Source organism: Camelina sativa, chromosome 9, assembly GCF_030686135.1.
Source record: "Camelina sativa cultivar CO46 ecotype springtype chromosome 9, ASM3068613v1".
NCBI lineage: Eukaryota > Viridiplantae > Streptophyta > Magnoliopsida > Brassicales > Brassicaceae > Camelina > Camelina sativa.
The window spans coordinates 24,464,398-24,486,635 of NC_141888.1; the positions used below are offsets into that span (position 1 = coordinate 24,464,398).

The 22,238-nt window shown below is 35.0% G+C and overlaps 3 protein-coding genes and 1 long non-coding RNA gene across 5 annotated transcripts; all 4 read left to right on the forward strand.

The window, feature by feature from the left end:
• The first annotated feature begins 9,933 nt into the window (after nt 1-9,933).
• On the forward strand, nt 9,934-10,658 carry LOC147938680 (uncharacterized). Of its 2 annotated transcripts, none has more exons than XR_015565248.1 (2): nt 9,934-10,118; nt 10,377-10,658. It is a non-coding gene; the product is annotated as an uncharacterized LOC147938680 (long non-coding RNA). The 2 variants fall into 2 exon arrangements; XR_015565249.1 differs by having other exon boundaries at nt 9,937-10,118; nt 10,371-10,658.
• Nucleotides 10,659-14,609: 3,951 nt separating this feature from the next.
• On the forward strand, nt 14,610-16,344 carry LOC104715379 (uncharacterized). Its single transcript, XM_087465718.1, has 8 exons — nt 14,610-14,733; nt 14,803-14,899; nt 14,979-15,103; nt 15,197-15,281; nt 15,363-15,630; nt 15,759-15,806; nt 15,910-16,068; nt 16,159-16,344. Exons 1-8 carry the CDS (start codon nt 14,610-14,612, stop codon nt 16,342-16,344), a joined length of 1,092 nt encoding a protein of 363 aa, XP_087321844.1.
• A 1,739-nt stretch (nt 16,345-18,083) lies between these two features.
• On the forward strand, nt 18,084-20,312 carry LOC104715381 (uncharacterized). Its single transcript, XM_087465720.1, has 6 exons — nt 18,084-18,684; nt 18,869-19,111; nt 19,212-19,314; nt 19,392-19,900; nt 19,970-20,053; nt 20,176-20,312. The coding sequence occupies exons 1-6, from the start codon at nt 18,084-18,086 to the stop codon at nt 20,310-20,312; spliced, it is 1,677 nt and encodes a 558-aa protein (XP_087321846.1).
• Nucleotides 20,313-20,934: 622 nt separating this feature from the next.
• On the forward strand, nt 20,935-21,490 carry LOC147938681 (uncharacterized). Its single transcript, XM_087465721.1, has 2 exons — nt 20,935-21,238; nt 21,318-21,490. The coding sequence occupies exons 1-2, from the start codon at nt 20,935-20,937 to the stop codon at nt 21,488-21,490; spliced, it is 477 nt and encodes a 158-aa protein (XP_087321847.1).
• Nucleotides 21,491-22,238: the final 748 nt, after the last annotated feature.

A 22,238-nucleotide genomic window follows, 5' to 3' on the forward strand; every position in this document is an offset into this window, starting at 1 on the left:
CGCGGATGTTACATGGTAAGTAGTGTATCGATTATTTTAGTTGTCTTATATATTTTATATTAAATATTTGAACCTGATTAAACAGTATTTATTTTGTTTTAGATTTAATTGGACGTCTCGTGCGTGTGGAAAGATCTGAATACCTTTTGGCTAACAACGTGCACACCGGACTTTTTTTTGAAATCGAAAACGAAGAGTAAGATTTCTTATTTATTTTGTACAAACAATACTTTATTCTTTGGTTTTCTTTTTTATTTTTACTAATTTCGTATTCTTGTTAAAGTGGTATACGTTTGAGATGTCATCTGAGAAGAGGATATTTGGAGTATTTTTACGACAGCTTCCAAAAAACTGATGAAGGCATCCTTATATGCATAGTCAGATTCGGTCAATTTGATAATGTTGAAGGTGAATGTATATTATAAACCATTATGGTAACTTTGTGAGAATAAATACTAATGTTATGTTATATTTTTAGGTCGTACAATGATTACTACCGCATGCAGTTATACACAGATTCTATTCAACTACCCATGTCTTGAAGTTTCGAATATGCAAAATCACTTTGAAGAATCGGAAGATTAGTTTATGGTTTTACTTTATGGTTTTGTGGTTTTGGTTTTTTCTTTTATTTACGCAAATTGGTTTCTTGAATGATTATATTTAATTTTGAGATAAGACCACCTCTTGGAATTTTAAGGCTTACTACACATAAATTCATAATTCTATCAAACATCATGACTTTGGCACAACTGATACCTTCTTTCGATGAAAAAGATTTTTTTGTTTAGTATCTTTCATAGATGTCCTTTCGGGCTCTTTAGATCCGAAAATGTGTCATTATATCAAATTTTTTTCTGATCAAAAGATTTATTTCAATTTTTAGATTTGATTGGCTGTCTTGTGCATGTTGAAAGCTCTGCTTACGTTTCAGACAACAATGTCCAACATCAACTTTATTTTGAGATTGAAAACGAAGAGTGAGTTTTGTATACAATACTAAAATATTTATTGTTTCCTTATTTTAAAAAATGTAATTCGTCTTCATGTTCAAGTGAAATTGAAGATGGCATTGTTATATGCGTTGTCATTACCTCCACTTATATTATTATTCTAGGATCATACAATGATTACTATTGCATGTACACGGTTTATATTCAACTCTAACAATCCGTTTGAAATCAAGTTCATAGACCAAACAGATATGATTCCAATACCTCCGAGAAGCACTTTTTTACCGTCTTATTGATTCATCAATGATCCAGAATTTTTCACCTGATGAGAAGAACTGTTGTGTTGGTAAGTTCTTATATACAAGTAATCTTTTATAAGTCTTCAGTTTATAATTAGATTCTAAATTTAAGATGATTGATTAACATTCTATTTTAAGAAAATATTCCTTTTTATGTTAGATTTTTGTGGAATGGTGTTGCATGTAAATGAGCCTCGGACGATTTCCTCGATCGTCAACATGGCTACACGTCCAATAATCAAGTTGTGACATTTACTTTTCTTGACACAATGTAAGATAATATGTTAAACTATCAAGAGTACTTACAGTATTCTTTCTTATTTTATTTAAGTGTTGTCTAACAATTACATTATTGTTTTTTTGTTTTTAAAAAAAAACTCTTAAAGTGGGAAAGAGAATCGAATGTGTTGCAGTTGGCGGGACTTCTGTTGAATTTATTAAGGAATGGGAGAAAATTGTTTTCTCTCCAACCTATTGTAATGAACCAGTAATGTGCACGCTTTTGTTTTGGAGGATCTCTGTTTTCGAAGGTACTGTATAATAACTTCCTAATCATAACACTTTTTATCGCACGAAATTATCATTTTATTAATAACTTAACTTATACTTTGCTAGGAATCGAATGTCTGATGTCTCAAATATGATGTTCGAAGGTTATACTTGAAGATGAAATTGCTGGAATGAAAACGGGCGGTCTACTGTAATGTTTAAAATCTATTAAATTATATAAATTTAGTGTAATCGATAAATGAGTTCCAAAACCTAATTATATTATTTATTTCAGTCAGTGGGCTGACGATGAATCATCTGATGAAGATTGTTCAGAGGAAGCATGCTGTTCAAGCAACCGGAAGTGAGAATATCCCGATGTTTTCTATTGTTTTCTGACGTCTATGTTTGATTTTAATTTTTCAATATTATGTTGTTGTTTATTCGGACATGTGTATTTGTCATTTACTATTGTAACACCCGCAAACCAAAACTGTGCGTTTTGGGGGAGGGTGTCGATCGACACCAAGGAGGTGTCGGTCGACACCATTGATTTCTGGTTCGAACAGTTCGATTTAATTATAGATTTGGATCGGTTTGGTTTAAGGAAACTATTGAACTGAGATTTAAAAGGGAGAAAACGACCTAGGGTCGTGTTATGTTTTTGTCTCACGCCGCTTTGAGAGAAAACAAGGATAAAGTGTGTTCTTGAGCTTTTTGGTGATTTATGGGTGATTGGTTGGCTTTTCTTGGGAGATTTGAAGCTAGGAAGAAGCTAGAAGGTTGCTGGGAGTGTGGGATTCGTCATTGTTTGTCAGATTCTTTCTGCAGAGAGGTAAAGGCAAAGTGTGATTGTGGAATCAAGGCAATGAAGAGGAAGATGTTCTAGGGACTCGATTGGTTGTTGTCTGGCATTGCTAGGTTGCTAGAGTTGGGTCAGTAGAAATTTTGCTAAGTTGCTGGTTCTATGATTCATGTTGTTTGGTTATTGGATATTTGTTATGTTTTGAATATTGGTTATTTATTATTGGATATTTATTGGATATTGGTATTTGTTATTTTCGATGTTGGTTGTGATTGTGGTGAGGTGGCTAGTGGGTATAGGACCACTAGTTGTAGTTTATTATTTTTTATTATTATTATTATTATTATTATTATTATTATTATTATTATTATTATTATTTAATTATTATTTTTTTTTTTAAAGGGGTCGGGTTGTTTCAGCTTGGTATCAGAGCCCTTACGGTTCTAGGTTTGGGTTCACTAGGCTTTGTGATGTAGATGTTTGGGATTTTCATGCTTTGATTGATTATGTGAGTTAGTCAATTGTGTGTGGCATGAAGTTCTAGAACATCCTCTTCGAGCCTACAGTGTGATTCCACGGTGAGTTTGTGTTTTTGTGTTTTTGTGTTATGTTAATATTGCTTGTTAGCCTATTTTCTTGGAAATGCAGTGGTTAAAGATGTTTGAGTTGTTGGTCGTGGAAGGGGACGTGGTCGTGGTCATGGTCGGGCGGGTCCCAAGGCCAGCGAGTGTGTGGTCCACAGTTCCACGAGAAGGTACGTCAGAGGGTCGCAAGCGTATCAGGAGAGACCAGAGAGGGTTAGCCGGTGAGAATGCCAGGGGTGATGGGAACCCAGGTGTGGGGTTGCAGCAGGTGAAGCCCAGGGTCGAGATGATCGCTTGGCGAATCTGTTGGCGTGATGTTGGAGCGGTTACCGAGAGGGGTACCAGTGCAGGCTCCAGTTGTACCGCATGTGGCGGGGTGCAGCCGAGGGCTGTGGATGTTGAGGAGTTTCCATCTTATGTTAGGAGGATGGAGCAGTTGTAGATGACCGGTGCGAGATTCTTCTCGAGAGGTATCGAGCCTAGAGAGGCGGATGGGTGGACATATGCAGTTGGAGCAGATATTTCTCTGTTTGGTGGTTAATCCAGTTGGATATTAGAAGTTGAGTGGGCAGGTGTAACATTGCAATGTTATACTCGGACCATGGGAGGTACTTTTTGTCGAGAGATATTTATAGTCGTTAGGGATGGTTGCTCTTAAGGGGATGGTGATTCACCTGAATACCGATAGCTCGAGGGGCTGGAGGCTCCAAGAGTGGCGGAGGGGATGATGTTTCCCTGAGGGGATGAGTAGTTCTCCTGATACCGAGATCTTGAGGATTGTGGTCCAAGAGTGAGATGGTATAACTCGAAGAAACTAGTCTGAGAGTGACATCGGTAGGGCCCAAAGGTTGTGACCTAAGGGTGGAGGAGTTTGGAGCAAGCAATGCCTAGGACATGAGTATAAACATAACGACAGAATGTAGACCTCAAGAATTGATGGTGGTTTAATCTTGGATTTTAGTAGTGTGGCCGATGTGCTTATTGGTGTTGCTGGAGGTCCAGCGGGTGCTGTGAGTGTGGTGACAGTTTTGCTTAGACCGAGATCACCGTATTGCAGATTTTCTGACAATGTTGTTGGAGAAGATTGAATAAGATGATTAGTTCTTATGAAATCTTGATGTGGAAAGTGTTGAGGGAGTTAGAGTTTTGCTATTTATGGAAAGTGTTGTTGCAAGGGAAGAAAATAAAGTTCCAGAAAAGGAAAGTTTCCATAAACAGAAGGTTCTATGAATAGTTAGGACTTGTCTATTTTTGAAAGGGGGATGTGAATTTCCGGAAAGGCGAAAAGTTTAATGGATGACCTGAAGAGTGGTCACAGATGAGATGATCAGTTCTCAAGGATCTTTGATTGGTGATTTTCAGGTGGCGGCGAGTTGATGTTGGTATATTTGATTATTAGTTTAGTAGAGCTGAGGAAGTAACCAAAGGATTTGTTGAGCATGGGATTCTTTCGTCCTATAACTTCACCGCGGGGAGCGTCGGTGTTGTAAGAGTAGAAGAAGGACGAGGTATGGGTTTTATGAGTTCCTTGGTTTGGCAGGTTACTACAGGAGGTTTGTACAGGGTTTTGCAAGTAGGACACGTCCGATGACTAAGTTGACAGGGAAGGATGTTCCTTTTGTTTGGTCACAGGAGTGTGAAGAGGGATTTGCAAGCCTTAAGGAGATGTTGACTACTACGCCAGTGTTGGCTTTGCCTTAGCAGAGAGAACCCTATGTGGTTTATACTGATGCACCTAGAGTTGGTTTGGGGTGTGTGTTGATGCAGCATGGGAAAGTGATTGCCTATGCTTTGCAGCAGTTGCGGAAGCATGAGGGCAACTATCCTACTCATGATTTGGAGATGGCTGCTGTAGTTTTTGCCCTGAAGGTTTGGAGATCATATCTTTATGGTGCAAAGGTACAGGTGTTTACAGATCATAAGAGCCTGAAGTATATATTCACTCAGCCCAAGATGAATTTGAGACAGAGGCGGTGGATGAGCTTGTGGCAGATTATGATTTGGAGACAGCTTATCACCCTGGTAAGGCTAACACGGTTGCAGATGCTCTGAGTCGAAAGAGGGTAGCTTCGGCTCAGGAGCAGGAGATGGAGTCTCTGGTAGGAGAGATCAGTGCTTTGAGGTTGTGTGCAGTTTCACAGGAACCGTTGGGTTTGGAGGCAGTTGATAGAGCCGATAGCCTGAGTAGGGTGCGGTTGGCTCAGGAGAAGGATTTGGGGCTGGTGAATGCCTCAAAGGATGTTGATTCAGAGTATCAGGTCTCAGATAATGCAACTATCTTGGTGCACGGTCGGGTTTGTGTGCCCAAGGATGAGAAGTTGAGGCAGGAGATCCTGAGAGAGGCTCAAGCGAGCAAGTTTTCTATTCATCCAGGAGCGACTAAGATGTACCGTGATCTGAAAAAGTACTATCACTGGGTCGGGATGAAGAAGGATGTAGCTAGTTGGGCCACGAGGTGCGATGTGTGTCAGCTAGTGAAGGTTGAGCATCAGGTTCCTGACGGGTTACTGATGAGTTTACCCGTTCCTGAGTGGAAGTGGGATATGATCACGCTGGATTTCGTGGTAGGATTGCCATTGTCTCGGACTTTTGATGCTATTTGGGTCATTGTGGACCGGTTGACTAAGTCAGCACATTTTCTGGCCATTAAGAAGACTGATGGAGTAGCGGTCTTGGCTAAGAAGCATGTGAGAGAGATAGTCGGATTGCATGGGGTGCCAGTGAGTATCGTTTCTGATAGGGATTCTAAGTTCACTTTGGTGTTCTGGAAGGCATTTCAGGCAGAGATGGGCACTAAGGTGCATATGAGTACAGCTTATCATCCCTAGACAGATGGACAGTCAGAGAGGACGATCCAGACGCTGGAGGATTTGCTGAGGATGTGTGTGTTAGATTGGGGTGGCCATTGGGCAGATCACCTGAACCAGGTAGAGTTTGCTTACAACAAAACTATCAGGCGAGTATTAAGATGGCTCCTTATGAGGCTTTGTATGGGAGGTCATTCCGTACACCGTTATGCTGGACTCAGGTGGGGGAGATGAGCATGTTCGGGGCAGATTTTGTTCAGGAGACCTCAGAGAAGATTCGGATGCTCAAGCTGAACATGAAGGAAGCTCAGGATCGGTAGAGGAGTTATTTTGATAGGAGGAAGAGAGATCTTGAGTTTCAGGTAGGGGACAGAGTGTACCTCAAGATGGCCATGTTGCGGGGTCCGAACAGGTCATTGACAGAGACTAAGTTGAGTCTGAGGTTTATGGGTCCGTTGAGAGTGATTGAGCGGGTGGGACCGGTAGCATATAGGCTGGAGTTGCCTGAGGTTATGCGTGCGTTCCACAAGGTGTTTTCATATTTCTATGTTGCGGAAGTGTCTTCGTGAGGATGATCAGTTGTTGGCTAAGATTCCTGAAGATCTTCAGCCTAACATGACTTTGGAGGCGAGACCAGTGAGGGTTCTCGAGAGGAGGATCAAGGAACTTCGGAAGAAGAAGGTTCCTTTGATGAGAGTCTTTTGGGACTGTGATGGTGTGGAGGAGCAGACTTGGGAGCCTGAGGCGAGGATGAAGGCAAGGTTTGAGAAGTGGTATGAGAAGCAAGCCGCGACTTGAGCTTGTCTAGCCTGGTCCCATCTATAATCCGTGGCTGGAGCGGGAATGGAGTATTCCAGCCCATCTATCTTGTTTACTTGGTCGCTTGGGATGGTTGGTTGTGCGACTAAGTAACAAGATGAGGTGGTGATCGGGGTACGAAATTTCCGTGAAGCAGGGTTTTGGAGGAAAGTTTCCTAAAATAGAAGTTTCCAAAAGTGGAAAGTGCTAAAAATGAAAAGTTTTATGTGAGTTAGAATTTGTCCATTTTAGTGGTGGAGAGCCTTGGAGGGGCTTGTGTGGCCTTAATGGCAGACTTTTGATTCATTGGGCCCGTGTGTGGCAGTCTTTTGAGACATTGTATGGCCTTTGTGGCGGGCTGTTTAGCCAGTTGTGTGACCTTTGTGGCAGGCTGTTTAGCCAGATGTATGGCCTTTGTGGCGGGCTGTTTAGCCAGTTGTGTGGCCTTTGTGGCGGGCTGTTTATCCAGATGTGTGGCCTTTGTGGCGGGCTGTTTAGCCAATGTGGTCTTTGTGACTGTCTTTCGGGAAAACTGGTCTTTGTGACGGTCCTTCGGGACGAGTGGCCTTGGTGGCGGTCCTGTTTAGGACATTTGTTTGGCCTTGGTGGCGGTCATGTTTAGGACATTTGTTTGGCCTTTGTGGCGTTCCTGTTGAGGACATTTGTTTGGCCTTGGTGGCGGTCTTGTTTAGGACATTTGTTTGGCCTTCGTTGCGGCCCTTGTGGCATGTATATGATCCTTGTGTGGTCATGAGGTATTCCAGTGAGGGGATATGTGGTTGGTAGGACGTTGTGATGTTTTACGCGAGCCACGGGAAGGAAACCTGGATAGGGATAGGACTCAGACGTGTTCAGAATTGTTTGCTCGCGACTCTTGGCGGACTTTGGTTCTCCTAGTACTGCCATATTCTGAGACTTTGTGGCTTGGGAGTATGGTTGGTATATCGACTTCGGATAACGATTCGGGGGTGCGCTGTAGGGTGGCAACCCGAGAGACGAATATTGGACTTCCTTATATATATTGGCATGCGGGCTTAGGCCCGATGAGGAGCCAACATTATGGCATGCATATTTAGGTCTGATGAGGAGCCAGTAAAAACTCAAGGTTTAGACCTATTGGTAAAGGAAAGTCCAAAAGTCGAGAGCAAATAATGCCTGGAGCGTGAGTCTATTGCCTAGAGGAGACCTTCCGTAGATCAGTCGGAGGAGTGCGGACCGTGGAGACGGTTGCACGGGAGTCCTTGGCTGATAGTTGTTTGAGATTCGTGGACGAATCTATATGTGTGGGGGATAATTGTAACACATGCAAACCAAAACTGTGCGTTTTGGGGGTGTCGATCGACACCAAGGGGGTGTCGGTCGACACCATTGATTTCTGGTTCGACCAGTTCGATTTAACTATCGATTTGGACCGGTTCAGTTTAAAGAAACCATTGAACCGAGATTTAAATGGGAGAAAACGACATAGGGTCGTGTTATGTTTTTGTCTCACGCCGCTTTGAGAGAAAACAAAGAGAAAGTATGTTCTTGAGCTTTTTGGTATTTCTTGGGAGATTTGTTGGGAGATTGGTTGGCTTTTCTTGGGAGATTTGAAGCTAGGAAGAAGCTAGAAGGTTGCTGGGAGTGTGGGATTCGTCATTGTTTGTCAGATTCTTCCTGCAGAGAGGAAAAGGCAAAGTGTGATGTGAAATCAAGGCAATGAAGAGGAGGATGTTCTAGGGACTCGATTGGTTGTTGTCTGGCATTGCTAGGTTGCTAGAGTTGGGTCAGTAGAAACATTGCTAGGTTGCTGGTTCTATGATTCATGTTGTTTAGTTATTGGATATTGGTTATGTTTTGAATATTGGTTATTTATTATTGGATATTGATATCTATTATTTCCGCTGTAAATTGGTTGCGATTGTGGTTAGGTGGCTAGTGGATATGGGACCACTAGTTGTAGTTTATTATTTACTATTATTATTATTATTATTTTGTTAAAAAATGGGTCGGGTCGTTTCAATTATGTCTTGAATTTGAACTTAAATTTAAACTTAATCTTTAATCAAAGTATTTTTATAGTTTTATGTATATCATTAATTAATATTGATATATATTACACTACTACCAATATGTATTATGGGGACAAAGAATATGCTGTATTTCGTTATTAAGTAAAGTTGGAAATATATGAAATATTAGCTTTGATTGAAAATAGATTTGATGATAGTAGAATTGTAAAATTAAACCGATAAAATCAAAAAAGATACTGAAAATATCTCAATATCATATGAAAAAAAGGGTATAAAGAGTAAACTATAATTATTGAATACCAAGAATTTGTTAATACACATATAAACAGAATACTATAATAATCGAATTACAAATAATTGGGAAAGATACCATTAAAGTATTCTCGATGATATAGTTGTTATACTTATTGACATTATCTATTGATGAAAAATTCCAAAAAAAAAGAAAGAAAAGATAAACCTATATAATTATACACCTTTAAATACATGCTAAACTCTATACATAAAAATAATTACTTTAAAAACTTAGATTTTTACGTTTCATTTCAATCTAGTTTATGCTATCATGGCTAATCTACTTTCCAATGCTATAAAGAATAGAATCGGGAAAAAAGACTATTTTGTTGATTTGAACGACTTGAACCCTTTCATTCATGAGTGGAAAATTAGAGTAAAGATTCTAAGAAAATTTGAGTGTGTTCATCCTCTCTACAATTCGTCTGATTTGATTTTGGTTGATGAAAAGGTATTTTTATACGATCTCTATATTAATATTTTCACAGTAATTTTTTTAAAAAACCTTGGAGTTACAAATTATTTACAATCCTATGCCATTGGTATTTATTAATTTTCACATATTAGCAACAAAAAAATCGAGTCAATCGTTTTCCTTTATAAGAACCCTATAAATCAGTTCGAAATCGATTTTGTATTTGCATCATTATTACTCACCATTAATTCCGAAATTAATTTTCCCCCTAAATCTCTATATGCAAAACCGAAAAAATAAATAAATTAAAGTCTCAGAAAATATAGATAAAGTTGGTATATTCCTAATAATCAAAAAATTTACAATATTTAATCCCTAATTAGTAGCATTAACCGTTAAATCTTTTTGTGTGCAAAGGTTGAAATGTTCAACCTAATTTAGAGCCTACAAATTACTTGGCCCTAATCGCAAGTTAGCATCACCAACAATATCAAACATACGAGTGTTTTGTCAAACACCCTTTCTATTCACAATGGCTGATAATTTCCCTTTCCTCAAAGATGTATGCCCCTAAAAACCTGCTTGGAGGGTTGAAGTCAAGATCCTCCATTCCTGGCCAAAACACACGTGAAACATTCGAATTGGTTCTGTCATATGAAGTGGTAAGAATGTTTTTAATTACACTTCTGTCAATTACTCCAAATACTAATTTAGTTGAGCGTCATTATTCATTACATTGTAAAATAATTCACGCATGAGTGAAGAAAGAGTTGGTCCGCAAGTGGTCAAAATAATTCAAGTAGGCTCACAGATGATAATTGTGTGTTAATTCAAGTAGACATTTGGTCTTAATTATGCAAGTGGTCATGCAGTGTGACCCTAAATCTGATTCTAACTTTCTCTCATTGGCAAAGTTTCAGAAAATCCAGTATCCAAATCTGAGAAATTGTGACAATTGGGGAATCTTGAAGCCAACAATAAGCCAACACCAATAAAGATTTTGAACTTATAAATGAAACGGGAGTGTTGTATACTATGTTGATAGTCTATATATCCATGTTGTTTTATTCTCCTGCTAATGATTGATGTTAAAATTACTGTCCACACGCCATGGCGATGAGAGAATGGAATGCGTATGTTTTCATAATGTTGTCTATTGTTTTGCTTATCATATCAATAAAATTAAGTTTTCAGTTTCTACTCATGACTAACCACGTGCGTATCCTCATGTCTATATTTTTCCCGCGGTACACCGCTGGACAATATTTTTACAATAAAAAAATTAAATTTTAAAAAATTGTATTTGTTTGTTAATTTTGTTTCTTTTGTTTAGTGTTTAATATTGTATAATTATATTTTAATTGTAAATTATAAAATTTGATCAGTTGTATACCGTAGAAACGCGACAATTATTTAGTTTTATTTATACTAATATTACATTTGTACCGTATCGAATTTCTTATGATTGTAAAAATAGAAATTTTTACTGCTTTTTAGATTTAACCCGTGAAAAAATTATTCTTACATTATTATATTTTTAAAATTTTAGTGTTTTTAAATTTAATCCGTAAGTTTAAAGTTATTTAGATTTAACCCGTGAAAGAATTATATCCATAAAACTTATTATGTAGTATACCGCATATTAATTTATATTATAAATACTCCAATTTATTAGATTTAACCCATGAAATAATTATTTTTACATTTTTTTATCAGCATATTAATAACCATTAAAGTTTTAATTGTTCATATGAAACAATATAGTTATTACTGAATATTAGAGTTTTTAAAAGAAGAAAATATTGTATAGATATTTTTGGCATATGTTATTAAGTGCAATAAATTTCTTAATATATAAATTTTTTTAGAAAATTATAAACCAAATTTGTAGAGACATTTAGGAATCTAATTGATTTCGTTTGTATGTGCAATTTTTTTAAGGATTATCTTTGTAAATAAGTATAAATTAAAGGACACCAAATGTACTTCAATTTATAGAAACACCACGGGATAATTATTTAGTTTTATTTATTATAATGTAAGAAATCTAAGGAATCAACCCCTAAGTAACTCAAATCAAGTAATGTAGATTACAATCAAAATATGTAAAGCAAAATTTTCTATAGAAAGTCTATGCAAACAAAATCTCTAAAGATAGTTTTGATGATTTTATGGGATTAAAACTTTAATGGGTAGAGCTGTTTTTGGAAAAATCGGAATGTATAGATATTGTTAAGATTTTATGGCAATAAATGTAACAAATATTGGTCGATTTAAGAAAGTTTAGTATTTGAGTTTCTCTGCAATGTTATTTATGGAGTTTTTTTAGGGGTTAATGTTGTAAATAAAAATTTAAATAAGCAAAACTTAAAGGGCATAACACAAAATGTACTTCAAAAATGTTAATATAGATGCTAATTGTCTTGTTGATATATTAGATACATATAATTCAATATCACCCACTTATAAACAACTTTTGCTAGACTTCTTTAGTTACTCTTTTAATATCATTTTTATATTATTGACTAATTTTTTACAGCATGTTACTGTTTAAAACATGTTATCTCTAAGGGGAAAGAGAAAGACATTTGATATTATGTATATGTTTACTTTTAAATGTTAAATATGTTATAAAACGGGGTTATATTGCAGATTTTTTAAAAAAGGTTAGACAGTTTACATTAACATTAGTATAAATTTTTAAAATAGCATTAGTCTCACCCTTGAACACTGGTTAAATCTTCATCTTATTGTTTTGTTAACACCATCAATTTTAGAATATTAGACATATTAAGTTGATTGATTACGTATCTATAAAATCAAATTGTACTATGGGTGAAATTCTAGAATTGATAATCAAAATAAAATTTTACAATTTTAAACACTAAACAAAACAAAACAATATTAACAAAAAAATAAATGTAACTTAAAATTTATAAATTTTAGCTATAAAAAAAATTTCCGCGGTGTACCGCGGGTTAAAATCTAGTATTTTTCATAAGTTAAGTTGTTCTTTACATATATTAATAAAAATTTCTCGCAGGGTCAAAAAATACACGCTTTGATGGGTCCTAGATTTCGCGACGTTTTTTTAAACAATTTGAAAGAAGGAGAGTGGATCATGTTGGCAAGTTTCTCACTATGCAGAGTTACCGGAAATTTTAGACCAACTGATCATCGTTTTATGATACATTGGAGAACCTTAACATGGTTTAGAAAGATTGCTGCTTTGTCTTCAAATCATTCTTCTCTTTTGTATCATTTAATGATATCAAAAGTGGTTATTTAGACTCTGCTAATTGTGTTGGTAAGAGAAACGATAACATTATATAGATTTTTAATATCAAAACACTAATTGATTGTAAATTTATAAATTATATAGATATCATCGGAAGAGTATTGCGGGTTGGAAATCGCTTTGAGGAAGGTCCTCCCGACAAATAATGGAATGAGTTGAATGTTGATTTGGAAAATATCGAGTATGTTATTTAAATTCATTAAACTAAGATTATGTTGTGACACTTTGACTAAATCCTAAAAATTTTAATGTAGGGGTGATCGATTGTCATGCCAATTACCAAAACCTTATGCGAACGATTTCTTTAATAATTGGATACATTGTGTTGATGATAGCGTATGTGTCATACGCTTTGCAAGAATTGAGAGAAATCAAGGTTTAGTATAATTATATCTCTATATGTTTAGTTATAGTTTCATCAATTTAAATGGTTTAATATAAAAAATTACAGTTTGCTTCTTATAGATTTAATCATGGTGACCATAGTGCATAATTGTACGAGAGTGATGATAAATCCTCCATGTCTGCAGGCCACGCAGATGAGAGATGCCTTTGATGATATGGAATCCTGATTTTTATAGTTTTGAAGTTTATGGGCTTTTAATTGACATGGAATCTTGATTTTTTATAATTTTTAAGTTTTTTACCTTTTGGATTTGATATACAATTATTCAATAATTTGAAGCTTTATGGTGTTCGGTTTGAACTAAGATTTACAAATATTATTTATACATTTAAAATATCACATATTTATTTATACATATAAAATTTCATATTTACAAATTGTACTATAGATATTTTAATTATATTATTCATAAATAGATATTCAAAGATATTATTCATAACGAAAGAATGATCAAAATTTATTTCATTTTACTTCTAACTAACTATAAGGGTAGTTACAAACTTTTAGGAAATATAAGATTATAAAATAAAAATATTTAAGTCCATAATATAGATATAGAATATATACTTATTAAATTAATATAATATTTAAAAAAATTCTTGAGCGAATTTAGTTATATTATATTTACACGATTATTATAGAATATTGGAAAGGTAATTTGGAAGAAATTGATTATCACTTATATTTATATTACTATAATCCTAAAGAGTCGAGTATTTAACTTTTCCTTTAAAGAGATTGATTCATTATTATCATAATATACTTACAAAAATGTTAATTAAATATAGAAATTATCTTAAAAGTAAAATATCCTTAAAATTTATATGCTTATCGTCTGAAAATGTTATATTGACATAATTTAAATATGATAATTATTATAATGATTCAAAAAAGGAAGATAAATTCAAATTCAATATTATCATATTAATTATATATGTAAAAATTAAGAATTGGATACTCTATATATAGTGATACACATTGTATCATTGTGTACAATTCAGCGATCCTTTTTAAAAATCAAAATATTCATTATAGCCTCCAAAAAAATCATTATCCTTCCCTATGTTAACATTAACCAGATCAATCCTGCTCTGGATCACTAGAAGATCAGGGTTCGTGTGATAAGACTTTGGAAAGCATTCAAATCACTGCAGATGGTTTTGGTCGATGAGGAAGTTTGTTTCGATTATTTCAAGTTTATTTCAAAAAACTTTGTTAACAATAATTTAAATAGTTTATTAAAGCTTTTCTACACCTTAATAACGATTTTGATTTAAACGTATTGACGACTGCTTTAAATTTAAGGGAACAAGAATTCACGCGTCTATTGAGGATGCATTAGTGAAGAAATTTCATAACCAGATCAATGTTTGTGACTCAAAAATAATCGATACTTTCTGTTTGGTCGATTATGATGGTGATTACAGGACAAATGCTTTGGGATTTAAGATGGTGTTCTATAGAACCACCACAGTTAAACCATGTGATGATTTTCCGGCACGAGTTTCTGAAAAATACTTTCAAGAATTTTTAACTATTTTGGCTGGAAAAATAGATAAACAAGTATTGTTTGGTAAGTTGTGAAACTCATGTATATATATACTCGGTTGTTGATTAGTAACTAATATTGTTATGTTTTTAGATGTGGTGGGCCAAATTGCTGGTGTTGGTTCTCTTGATAATGTAAACACTAAGGGAAAGGACAATGTGAAGATAAGTTCTGACTTACAAGATTTAAAGTCTGTTTTAAAAAAAAAACAAAAAAAACAAAATACAAATATTTTATAGCGGAAGCTAACTTAAACTTTGTCTTTACAGTGGTGACCGATTAAGTTGTACGATATGGGGTGATCTTGCTAGAAATTTTGAAGCTTCTATAAAAGAACACGAAGACTCAGTTGTTGTGTGTGTGATTAGATTTGCATGTTTGAAAGAGTGGAAAGGTAATTTTTTAAATGATATTTAGTCGTTTACTTTTCTTTGATTTAATTAGTTGAATTATCATCTTCTTGATAAATCCTAAAATTATTTCGTAGGCAATTACAGTGTATCAAACGCATTCAACACCACAGATATTCACTTAAATCCGTCAATTCCCAAAGTTGAAAAATTCCGACAAATGTATTTAGTTTTCTAGAGCATCAATTAGACGCTAGACATGTCTAAACGTATTCGCATTCTTATCTTTTATGTTTTTTAAAGGATGCCAAACACTAGCGTTGTTGACTTGGTTCACAATGAGGATGAAGCGAAGAATATACAGCCAAAGGTAACTTTGTATGAGGAGTTTTTCATGAAAATGAAAAGAACGATCTGTTCGGTCGAGACAGTGCCTAAGTGGTATTACATTGCATGCAAAGAATGTAGAAAGAAGGTTCAAACATATCCACTAGAGTCTGACAAGGGGAAAAAACGTCTATACAGTTGTGGTGTTTGCGATGACGATGTCAAAGAAGTTGATTACAAGTATGTATTACTTAATATGATTAGAATTGTGTTCATGTGAATATGTTGATCATTTGATTGCTTCTATGTTTTTTAGGTATAAACTCATACTACAAAGATTAAGCTTTTATTTTTTTTTATGGTCTAGCCCAGCTTTTTGTTGGTAAAAAGGCGGATGAATTGGTTTCCCAAATAGCCGAGGTACGTTCTAACAGGATAGACAATGTACTTTCTACCAGAATATATATTTTCTAGGATTCTATAGTAACATGCACTTTTCTAACAAATTTGAAACAATGGTCAGGACGATCTAAACATCATGCCCATTTCTCTTTCTGCTCTAATCGGGAAGACCGTGCTCTTTAAGATTTCTATCACCATTGATAATTTGAAAAGTGACAAGGCTTCTTATGTTGTTGAAATTTTTTGGGAAAAAGAGGATATGGTAAACCAGTTTGTCAAGGTAATATACTAAATTAATAATGTAGACTATAAGATGATTAAATTAATTATTGTAATTCCATTATGTGCTTATCCATAATAAAATTGCTAGGAAATTTACGGAAAGGTTAATGATAATTACCAAGAACTAGAACCAGCTGAACAAATTCTACAACTTACGTCGGAGGAATCAACATCACTTTCGTCAAAGAGGGAGATGTCTAGAATCAATGAAGAAGTCGTACGAGGTTATAGCATGACTACTAGGAAGAAGATCAAGATTGAAAAGCAAGCATAGTATTATGCTTATGTAATGAATTATTTTAAAAACAATATATGCTTTTGATATTCGTTTTTTTCAAACTTCAGGTCTTTAGTTGCGTTAATAAGAATATGATTATTTATTATTTATAAATTTTGAATTTGTTAAAATCTCTACATTTTATTACTCACTAATAAAATGAATAAGTTTTATTTATAAATTAAAATACGAAAATAGGTATAATCATGTTCCATTTACTATTATTTTGCATAGATACAACATAATCTAATCAAAAACGAAAAAATGGTGATATTTTCCCACCTATTAAAAAAAAACATATATATACTCTCAATTTAATTATGATTAAATAAATATATGTTAAGATAAATGAAAAAATGTTAATTTTTTACATTTTTGTGATATTGATATTATTATGTGATATTATTAGCCGTTTGTGAAAATATTTAAGTAAATTATAGTAATGAGGAGATTATAGCTACTGATCATCATATAAATAAAGAATATCATAGACCTAAAGTTATATATTTATAAAGAACGCAGATCGTTTCGACTGTATGCATACGATGAGACCTGCAAAATTACCAATACGGAGAAAGAAGGATCTGATTCATGTCGTGAATACAAAGGGTAACTAATATTCAGTTTCTGATATAATAAAATAAGTTTTGATTTTAAATTAATGTTCAAACGTATAAACTTATTTCAAGAGTAATCTCAAAACATGCAAGGATGAAAAGAACGCAAACTCTTAAATCAAATAAAGTTTGAAAACGCAATGAAGATCGTTTCTATATCCACATGTTATAGTATATACTAAATATTTTATTAATAAGTTTTTTTTTGTGTTCACCTATGTAGTTCCTACGTTGTTGCCTCTGATGCATGAAGATTTTGCATGTTTTATTGTTTCTGACTCTGAGTCAAATAATGATAGCGATTCTGATAGCTCGATTGATGAATCTGATACTGAGTATCGTACTACGCCTAATGTAACATGTGAATTCACAGCCGTAACATCTGAGTTACAAATAAATGGTATTTTTGTAAAGCTAAACTTTTTTTTTGAAATAATTTTAAATATATATATACAGGTAAATTAATTTTGTATTGCTAATGTTATCAGGTTACTATGATGAAGGAGATCCTTCGTATCTCTGTGAAAATTGTGGAGCATATATGTGGTACGGAGAACGGTTAAACAAGCGAGTAAAGAAGGCGAAACCAATTTTTGCAATGTGCTGTGGAAAAGGGAAAGTCCAACTTCCCAAGCTGAAAACTCCACCGAATACATTATCGGCGTTGTTATATAATCACGATGATAGGAGTGACAACTTCCGTTATAATATAAGAGCATACAATATGATGTTTTCCTTCACGTCATTAGGTGGGAAAATAAACCATTCTATTAATAATGGTAGAGGGCCGTACGTGTTTCACATGTGTGGAGAAAATTATCACCGTATCGTAGATATTTTACCTGAACCTAAAGAAAAACTGACGTTCTTACAACTTTATATACATGACGTAGATAATGAAGTCCCTAACAAGATAAATGTGTTCGGTTCAGTTTCATAGCTTTAAAAAATATTTATCTGCAGGTCAATTGGTGACAGTTTGTCTTGTGGGAAGGTTGTTAAAGGGTGGGGACCAGGGTTCGAGGAACGCCTGGCGCACCAATGAGGGGTTAGGATCGATGCCCTGCAGGGCCAGCTTCGGGCCTATGGGGGCAAGCTAGCGGTGAGCTAGTGGGGTCAATGGGACGGGTTGTCACACCATATGGAGAGGATGGTTACAGGTTAGGCATTGACATTGGTTTTGTAGATACGGCTGGACGAAAAAGGAAAACAGTCTCGATGAGTGAATTTTATGCTTTTCGAATATTTGAGAGATATCAAGAATCTTCTACGATTGTGATGTCGGGGAAATTATATCAGCAATTTTTGGTAGATGCATTCACAACCATAGAATCTAACAGACTGAAATATATTTCCATGAACCAAAACAAACTACGGACGGAAAGAACCGATAAAATAGCTGAAGCTGTTTATCAAGGAAACGAAGATCTTGCAGAACACGGAAAAAGAATCTACATTCCTTCATCGTTTACAGGTGGAAAACGTTATAGGATGAAACATTATTTAGATGCGATGGCTACTTGCAAGTACTATGGTTTTCCCGATATTTTCATAACAATTACTTGCAACCCCAAATGGCCTGAAGTTGTTCGATATCTAACAAGGCATGGTCTTAAGCAAGAAGATAGACCAGATATATGCTGTCGGGTCTTTAAGATGAAGCTAGATAGACTAATGGAGCAAGTGACTAAAGAAAAAACTTTTGGTGTTATAAACTCTGGTATGTTTCATATTATTAATCAATTGACTTTCTATACGTTACCATGTTAAAACCCAAATTTATTAACAATGGCTTTTGTTTGTGTGTGCAGCTATGTATACAATAGAATTCCAGAAGAGAGGTCTGCCTCATGCACACATGATTTTATTCTTGCATCCAGACTATAAAATGCGTACACCATAAGACATTGATAGATTCATAAGTGCTAAGATTCCTGATAAAGAACTGGACAAGTACTTATATGAAGTTGTTTCTGATGTTATAATTCATGGACCTTGTGGTATTCATAACAGAGGAAGTGCTGGCATGAATAATGGTAAGTGCACTAAATTTTTTCCAAAACCATTCATGGAAAATACTGTCGTCGACGATGCTGGTTATCCAATATACAAACGGAGGAAAAACGGGAGATTCGTGCATAAAAAAGGTTTGATTGTGATAACAACTTTGTTATTTCGTACAACCGGGATTTTCTATCCGTTATCGTGCTCATATTAATGTTGAGTGGTGTAATCAGTCACGTTCAGTGAAATATCTTTTCAAGTACATTACCAAAGGGCCAGATTATATTAGAGCTAACGTAGGAGAGGAAGACAATCAAAATGAAATCAAGAAATTCTACAACTGCAGGTATGCCTGTTCATTAATTTCATATAAATTTAACCCTATTAATTTAATATTTAATAATAGTATTATTCTTTTATTAGATATATCTCCGCATGTGAAGCAGCTTGGCGAATATTGGCTTTTCCGATTTGCTATCGTACTACTCCCGTTGAAAAACTTCCGTTTCATCTTCCTGGACAGGAATTAGTAGTTTACAACGAAGATGATCCTATTGCAGATGTTATGAAGCGTTCAGCCAGAAGATCTAAACTGTTGGCATTGATGGAATGCAATAAAAAACATCCAGAAGGTAGAAGTCTCACTTATGCTGAATTTTCCAACATATTTGTGTGGGTTCATAGTAAAAAAATCTGGCAACCAAGATCTAAGAGAAGAAAAAGTTTTGCAGTAGGCAGAATTACATATGTACCACCTTCTATAGGCTCGGCGTATTACTTGAGAGTTTTACTTAATACAGTTCCAGGGGCCACAAGTTTTGATTTTTTAAAGATGGTAAAAGGTAAATTGTACAAGGAATTTAAAGATGCCTGCTTTGCATTGGGATTATTGGATGACGACAAAGAATATATTCTAGCTATAAAAGAGGCAAGTATGTGGTGTTTTGGGCCGTTTCTAAGGAAGTTGTTTGTCATACTATTGCTTTCGAAAAGTGTTTCAGTGCCTCTCGATCTCTGGGTCGCTACAAAAGATATATTGTGCGAAGATATTTTGTATTTGCAAAGGAACCGTACGAACAACCACGGTAAATACATTGTTTTTAATAAAATATATATAATAAAATTTAAAGTTATATTGATGTACACATCTACGATTATTATTCTGATCATAAATATATCAACTAAAAAAAAATACTCTGTAATGCAGGTCTAATGTTAAGTGAGGATCAGATAACAAACCTATGCTTAGCTGAGATTGAAATGATTATGCGATCCAATGGAAGCTCTCTGTCAACTATTGTGAATATGCCTAAACCAGACCAATCTGTGATTGATAATAATTAGAATAGGCTTCTGATAGATGAGAGAAACTACAGGCGTGTTGAGCAAAGAGAGGATTTTGACAGGTTGTTACATATGTCAACCGATGAGCAACGAAGTGTCTACCTAGAAATTATTGAAGCTGTGAATTGTAATAAGGGAGGTATGGTTTTTGTTCATGGATTTGGTGGTACTGGAAAAACATTTTTGTGGAGTATTCTTGGTGTTGATATTCGATCTAGGGGTATATTGTTCTTAATGTTGCATCGAGTGGTATAGCTGCTTTACTTATGGAAGGTGGCAGGACAGCTCATTCTAGATTTGGTATACCCATCCATGTGGACGAATATACAATATGTTCGATATATGATAAATCACATCTTGCCAGTTGATTAGAGAAGCAAAGCTCATTATATGGGATGAGGCTCCAATGATGAACAAATTTTGTTTCGAAACCTTAGATAGGAGTATGCGAGATATTATGAAGTGTGATCGGGTTTTTGGAGGTAAGGTTTTTGTTTTAGGGGGTGATTATAGACAAATTCTACCGTTTGTGCCAGAGGCTGTTAGAGTTGGGACAGTTTGAGCCTCTATAAACTCATCGTTGCTTTGGGATAGTTGTAAAGTACTTCGGCTTACACAAAACATGAGGCTTCGCAAGGCAAAAAATAGTCAGGATGCAGATGCTCTCTCTACGTTTTCAAAATGGCTACTCGATATTGGGGATGGCAAGATCAACGAGCCTAACAGTGGTGAGGTCGAAATAGAAATACCCGAGGATTTATTAATTGCTGCATCTGACAATCCTATACAAGCAATTGTTAAACAGATATACAGTACATCATTTGCAACAAGGACCGATGCAAAATTCTTTTGCGAAAGAGCTATTCTTAGTCCAAGAAATGATGACGTCGATAAAATAAATCAATATATGCTCTCTCAACTTCCAGGTATATTAAGAGTGCAAATTTTTTTTGGCAAACAAAATTCAATATAAACGGTTTCTTATTTTGGTTTTATTATACCCAGGGGAAGAGAGACAGTATTTGAGTTCAGACAGCATCGAGACTTCCGATACAAGTGCTTACGACGATATGATCTACACTCAGAAATTATTAAACAGTATTCACGTTTCTGGATTACCTAACCATGTTCTGACGCTGAAAAAAGGGAGCACCTATCATGTTGCTTATGAATATTGATCCTAAGGGAGGTTTATGCAATGGTACAAGATTGATTATCACTCAAATGGCTAATCATGTTATTGAAGCAAGGATTGTAACAGGTAAAAGAAACGTCAACGATAAAGTTCTTATCCCTAGGATGTTTGTGTCACCACCGGATGAAAAGTTTCCCTTTCGTATGAGCTGTCGTCAGTTTCCCGTTGCTCTTGCATTTGCGATCACTATTGAAAGGACCGACCTTTTTTTTTAATAATAAATAATATATATATATATATATAAATCATTAATGAATTGGAAATCGCGTATACATGCGTATTCTTATCATACTGAAACGATTTCCGTTAGTAGTATTAAATAAACTACAACTAGTGGTCCCATACCCACTAGTCACCTAACTACAATCACAATCAACAGGGGAATAACAATACCATCAACAATATCCAATAATAAAACCAATACTATAGCATAAGCAATAACCAATAACAAGATAACCAATAATTTAATAACCAATCATCAGAAAACATGAAACCAGCAACCTAGCAATGTTTCTAATGACCCAACTCTAGCAACCTAACAATGCCAGACAACATCCAATCGAGTCCCTAGAACATCCTCCTCTTCATTGCCTTAATTCCACGATCACAGTTTGCCTTTACCTGCACCACAAACACATATTGAGATGCATGAGTATTTGATAAACACTCAGTGAGGCAATCCTCCCATCTACTGGGCTATACACACAAGCAACAATAATTCCAATGTTCCA